The following is a 7143-nucleotide window of genomic DNA, read 5'->3' on the forward strand; positions in this document are numbered from 1 at the left end:
TTTTGTTTAGATACTTTTATCTCCATTAAATAATACAGACTGTGATGACTCCTCTTATGGGAGAATTTTGGAGAATAGGTTTTATGTATTGGTGTCCCTTTGGGTTTCCTTGGGGTTTTCCTTATTTTTATCATATGTATATATTGTTATGCTCGGACCGGTTATCTTCGCAGCCGGATCTTGAGTCTTGATATTCCTGTTTTTGACACTCCTTTGTATATATATAATCACGCGTTGGTTACCCTTGTTCGTTACGTTATCGATCGGAGTGTTACGCTTTCGAGTTGCGGTTTTTGTTTACCCCTTTCTCTACAAAGGCTCCTAGTTATAATCAATCATTCATACTACTATATGTACTAAACTTTTATTTTAGAGGTCGTAATACCTTGCCATCTTTGAATTATGACTTAAGCATAAGACTCTGTATGGTAGGGTGTTACAATCATTATATTTTGCTGGTTAGATGATTTATATTAGGATTAGAATTTTTTTTATTAGAATTGTTGTTAGTTTATATATAGTTCAACAAGTTGTATGTTTCTTGAATTTTATATATAGTTCAACAAGTTGTATGTTTCTTGAATTCGAATTTGTTTGGACTAAATTAATTGATTTTTTGCTCAATTTTTGCAATGAGTTGCTGATTGTTGTGTCATTGATGCTAATTTGTGTGAATTGATGTTGAAAAATTTTTGGTTGTGCAATTTCTTATTGTTTGATGCTTTTGCACGCTAAGTGCTCCATTATATGCCTCTATATATAATTTGTGTTTTAGTTAATAAATAGTATTATGCTCAAGTTAGATTTAATTTTTAGTTTTAATTAGAGAATTTAAGTTGTTAAGATATGTTAGATTTAAACTATTAGGTTGTACATATTTACTATGTCAATATAAGTATATTATTTTTAAGATTATTCTAATTCAGATGTATAGTTATTGAAGAAATCATTTATTTTAAGGCAACAATTAATACTCATTTTTTAAATTTTGGTGAAATTTAACTTAATTTCTTATATTTTTAAATAAATATATAATGATTAACGTTACATATAATGACATTCTTTGAGATTTAAATATCAATATATATGATTCCCTTATAAATGTATACAATAGTAAAAAATAAGTTAATATATTATGTTAAAAATATTGTGAATTTAATTGAGTTTTGACTGATGTTGTGGATTAAAGTTGGTTGGATTTGTGAAAATTATAAAGGTGGATATATGTCCAATTTTAGGAGAGATTATGTCAATTTTTTTTTTGAAATAATATAAATGTTGAAGGATTTGTGTTGTATATATGCTTATTAGTGTTAATTGGTATTCTCTTAGCAGACATGATGATAGGTAGTAGAGGTGTCACGAGTTGGTCTTGTGGTCGTGGTAGAGGGAGAGTTTCCACCGGTACCCCAGGAACTTCTCACTCATAGGCGGGACATGGTCCCGAACCCCAACTATATGGCTCCTTTTGCTACGTCCCCTCTAACTCCAATAACAATTATTTTAACAATAATTAACAAATATAAAATAAATAAACAATAACTAAATAATGTAAATAGAATAATTTTAGATTATTTTAAAATAGAAATACATACATGGAGATGGAAAATGAGGATGCATCTGAATCTGAAGTGGCGGCCAATGGATTGGATAGAGAGAGAAACAGAAAAACGGCGAGAGAGCGAGATAGAAAGAGAAACAAAAAAGAAGATTTGAGATAGAGGATTTTTGAAATAAAAGAGGAGAAAGTTCGTGCTCTCAATTTTATAATTGATTGCCATCGGATTCATAGTCGGATATAAATCCGATAGTAACCCACTATGTCACACTAAAATACAACGTTTAACTAAAACGTGTTACTGTCGAAACAATTCGACGATAATAATGACAAAAAAGTTCACGCCTATTTCGTTTTTTTTTTCTTCTAAATATTACTCACAAACTTACCGTTGGATAAGTAAATCTAGTGGTAATAATTTGATGTAACGAATTTCATAATAAAACTTTTTATAAATCTACTAGTAAAATCGATAGTAACTTGAGACGCTAAATTCGATGATATTCAATATTTTTTTTATAGTGATATCCTAAATGCACCTAGAATATACAAGCACAGATCTATTCATTATGGTCTGTGGATATTTGCCTCCATTAAGTCTCTAGAAAAAAAAGTATATATATGTATATAATTTTTTATTGTAATGTGTATTTGCCGTCATATTTAAGAAAATTTTATTTATGCATTAAAAAATTTTATATTATTAAATATTAACACAATAATAAACGTTATTGAATTATATAAATTGAATTTATTAATATTCGAAAAATCAATTTTACTTATAACAAAAAAGCAAACAAACAAACAAATGAAATAATAATAATAATAATAATTCTTGTCACACTAGACAATTAATTAATTAAGTAAAATTAAGTTTAACTTCTCAAATATAAAAGATACTATTAGTATTTAATAATTTTCTTAAAACTTATACATATATCAATTAATTATTTTTATTATTTTATTCAGTTTAGTTTTAATTTTACATATAGTAATTATTTTCTTTGAAAAAACTTTTATCATAAATTTTACAGAGTATCAAGTCTTCAATTAAATAACAAAAAATTATTAAATGATTAATTTACAAAAAAGATATTTATTTATTTAGATCTACTTAAATATATGTAAAGAAAATTGTGATTATTTGATTTAAGTTTTTGTCTCTTTTATTATTATATTTTTTTATTTCTCTCACACAATTATATATTGAGATGTTTTTTTTTCATATTATATAAAAGATAATCAATAAAATATAATATGACAAACACAATATTTGATAATGAATGAATATTAAACATATTAAATACAAATATTGTCAAAATATTAAAATAAAAAAATACTTTTTAATTAAAATGCTTTTTGATGTTAATTAAATTATTATAATTTTGTTAATATACTTAATATTAGATATCTAAATATATTTATATTAATTTATTATTATTATTTTTGTATTTATTTTGTCTTTACTAATACAATTTATTGGGTCAAGAATACGTTACATCTGTGTAAATATACTCTAAGGCAGCATTTGGTTAAAAAGCATACAAATTTTGCACATAGTACATAAAATTTTGTTGTAAATATATTTTGTTAGTTGAGAGAATCAATGTTTTGGATATATAGTCCTTCAAAAATTTTTGTGCTGTACATTAAAATTTCTGTGTTATACATCAAAATTTTTGTACTGTACACCAAAATTTATGTGTTGTGCATATTTCATTGGTACAAAATATAAATTTTTGTATATAGCACAAAAATTTTTGCTCATAATACACAAATTTTTGTTGCGAATGTATTTTGTTAATTGAGTGAGTCAATGTTCTGAGTATGTAATCCTCGAAAATTTCTATTTCTATGTTGCATATCAAAATTTCTTTGTCATGTACCATCAATTTTGTGCTGTACACCAAAATTTATGTGCTATGGCTTTTTCATTAGTTGGTGTCAATGTTTTGGGTACGTGATTCTTTAAATTTTTTTGTGATTTATACTAAAATTTCTGTGCTGTGCACCACCACAATTTATGTGTTGTGCATTAAAATTTTTGTACTTTAATTTTCTAAACATTTAAAGGAGAAGAAGAAGATGAAGACCATGAGGACGATGATGAATTAATGATGATAATAAAAAAATGAGAAAAAAAGAAAAATTAAACAACAACAATAACAATGAAAAGACAGCGATAATAGTAGCAACGACGACGATAGTGGTGGCACGACGACAATAACATAAAAAAAAGATAAACGTAAAAAATTTAAAAAAAGATTTAGAAGATGATAACAACAAGACTATAATAAAAAAGAAGTGCCCGCCTATATACGAAATAGAAAAAGTGCACGATAACTTAATTAAAAATTTGGTTTATAGAATACTTGGATGGCTAACATTTCTCTAAATAATAATACTCTTTCTCATCACATACTTGTAAAAAATCATTGGATGGATAGAATCTAAAAAACACCTTTTAGTATTCTATTATTCCCTTCTTTATTTAGTATTTACACATGCACATGAGGTGGTTGATTACTGATAGTTATAATTAGAAAATTAGACAACTTATTTGAGATAATAAAACCAGGTATAGACATCTAATTAAGAACCATATTTGGTTCCGATGTCATGGCACGACATTTCACCTTTGCTTATTGTGGACTAGTCTACCGAATTTAACGCTCAACACAATACATATATAAGCCAGTGTTTGTTATCTGATTGGCTAGTGGGCAACCAGATTGGCTCGAACCAAGAACATGGCTCAAACAAAACGCATGCTATGGGTGTCTTGTTTGATCTTTGTCTTAGTTCAATGCCATCTACCAAGTGCAAAATGCTCACATGCTTTGTCAAATGTTGGCATAAACTGGGGTGCATTGACATCTCACCCTATAAATCCTTATACTGTTGTTGATCTCTTGAAAGACAACGGAATCAAGAAAGTTAAATTGTTCGATGTAGATTCCTGGACACTGGGTGCTCTTGCTGGTTCAGGCATTGAAGTCATGATTGGTATCCCTAATGACCAAATGGAAAGGCTTTCTAACAGTGGCCAGGCTGAGCAATGGGTCAAGCAAAATCTCACCAAACATCTACATGGTGGTGTTGACATCAGGTATATATAAACATTAAGTAATGTTATATAACCAATTTTTTTCAGCCAACATCAGCCAATTTTTTTTAAAATTATTTTGTTTAACATAAATTTTAGATTCTAAATCATAAATTCTTAACATGAATTATAAATTATAAATTTTAACCTTAAAGTTGGTTAATGTTGACAAACTAAAAGTTATTTTTCTGTAATTTTTTTCATAAACATTATTAGGTATTCTTTTTGCATTGCATGGTTTTCATTTCCATTACCATTACCTGAATATAATGCAGATACATATCTGTTGGAAACGAGCCTTTCTTGGCGAGCTATGAAAACAAGTATAGAAGTTCTACATTCCCAGCAATGAAGAGTATTCAGAAAGCTGTTGAGAAGGCAGGAGTTGCAGACCAAGTTAAGGTTACTTCGTGTTTGAATGCCGATGTGTTAGATTCAGGTTCGGACAAGCCCTCGGACGGACAGTTTCGAAGTGACATCAAAGATGTGATGAAAGAAATACTCCAATTCCTTAACGACAATAACTCACCCTTCTTCATCAACATATATCCTTACCTTAGCCTTTATTTGAATCCAAATTTTCCAGAAGAACTGGCATTCTTTGACGCAGGTAGATCATTCGAAGACAAGGGTGCAACTTACACAAATGTGTTTGATGCAAGTGTAGATACCCTTGTTTGGGCACTAAAGAAGGAGGGCTACTCTGACATGAAAATCGTTGTTGGCGAAGTTGGATGGCCGACGGATGGCCACAAAAGCGCCAACAAAGATAAAGCAAGAAGATTCTACCATGGATTCCTTAAGAAACTAGGAAACCAACAAGGAAGCCCTCTTCATCCTGGAGTCTTGGATGTGTATCTCTTTGGTCTTTTCGATGAGAATCTCAAGAGCATTGAACCCGGAAAGTTTGAGCGTCATTGGGGAATTTTCGAATACGATGGGAAGCCCAAGTTCCCTGTAGATTTCTCTGGTAAAGGAGAAGATCATAAATGGCCAGTGGGAGCAAAAGGGGTAAGATACCTAGAGAAGCAATGGTGTGTGTTAAGCGAAGATGTTAAAGAATTTAGTGGTCCTGTTTATGAGGCATTAGGGTATGCATGTGCAAATACTGATTGTACAAGCTTAGGATATGGTTGTTCTTGTGCCGATTTGGATATTCGTGGCAATGTTTCTTATGCTTTTAATCAATACTTTCAAGCAAGGGATCAAAGCATTGAGGCATGTGATTTCGATGGACTGGCGGAAATTGTAACAAGTGATCCATCAAAAGGGACTTGTAAGTTCCCAATAGTCATTGAGAGTGCTGCAACTTCTCTTAAGACACATGATGCAATAATCCATATCCTTCTTCTTGGCTTCGCTCTATTTTTTGTGACGTTTATGTGACCAACAACTTAACAAAAAACAACCACCTATGACATCTAACATAACCTTAGTAGCATGCTGGCTTTTGGTAAAATTTAATATGCCTGCCACTGTTGTTAGAAATTATTTAAGAGTAATGTTAGGTAATTATTTTTTTTCCATCAGTCAATTTTTTTAAATTTATTTTGTTTATCTTAAATCTATATCCTGAATAAGATATCGTTAATTTTAAATTTTAAATTATAAATTTAAATTCTAAAATTGACTAATTTTAATTAACTAAGTTAATTTCTGTACTTTTTCATTTGGAATTTGGAAGTGGACAATTTAAATTTTCTAAATTTTAAATGTTTTTTTAGCAATTTTTTGTTTAGTTTATTTTGATTTGAAGCTGGTAATAACATAATTTTTGAAAATTAAGATAGGGCCAATTTTAAAGTGGTTTACTTTTTATATATATACTTATTATTATTATATTGACAAAAATTACTTGGACGAAACAATAAGAGACAATTATGGAGATTAATGGGTGAGGAAAGAAAGAAACCAGGATGAAATAATTCGTTTGTAGAATGTTAAAGGATACGACGCCGAATAGGATTGGCTTGTTAGAGAAATTTAAAGCATGGTAATTGGGAATGGATCCTCTCAATTGTTAAAAAAAATAGAGTGTAAAGTGTGATTTCTAACCCTTCATTGTTCTCTCTCTCATATTTATTCTTGTCTCACGTATAAAATAAATGGTAAGAGATTACACTTTACTCCCTCAATTGTTAAAAAAAATTGAGAGGATCCATTTTCGTGGTAACTTGTAATGGCAAATGTTTAGCAATAATAAGGAGGACTTTTGAGGAGCAATAATCCTCCATTCAAGGTATATGCAAGTATCGGAGTTATTTTTGTAAAATCGTTTTACTAAAAATAATAATTTAATTGTTTGAAATAGGTTAAAAATATAAAAATATTCTTTTAAAAAATAAAGGTGAAATTTAAATTTAATAAGTTTTTTTGAGTGGAAAAAAGTATTTTTTTGAAAATTTTTTGTAAAAATGTGTATCAGCGCTTAAGTCGGTAGTACTAACTTTAGTCTGTCTGATACTGTACATTTTAGTAA

The 7143-nt window shown here is 29.0% G+C and overlaps 1 protein-coding gene across 1 annotated transcript; it reads left to right on the forward strand.

Annotated features, from left to right (window-relative positions):
- The first annotated feature begins 4308 nt into the window (after nucleotides 1-4308).
- On the forward strand, nucleotides 4309-6050 carry LOC107470302 (glucan endo-1,3-beta-glucosidase 8). Its single transcript, XM_016089695.3, has 2 exons — nucleotides 4309-4667; nucleotides 4940-6050. The coding sequence occupies exons 1-2, from the start codon at nucleotides 4309-4311 to the stop codon at nucleotides 6048-6050; spliced, it is 1470 nt and encodes a 489-aa protein (XP_015945181.1).
- The last annotated feature ends 1093 nt before the right edge of the window (nucleotides 6051-7143 follow it).

Source organism: Arachis duranensis, chromosome 10 (genome assembly GCF_000817695.3).
Source record: "Arachis duranensis cultivar V14167 chromosome 10, aradu.V14167.gnm2.J7QH, whole genome shotgun sequence".
Lineage (NCBI taxonomy): Eukaryota > Viridiplantae > Streptophyta > Magnoliopsida > Fabales > Fabaceae > Arachis > Arachis duranensis.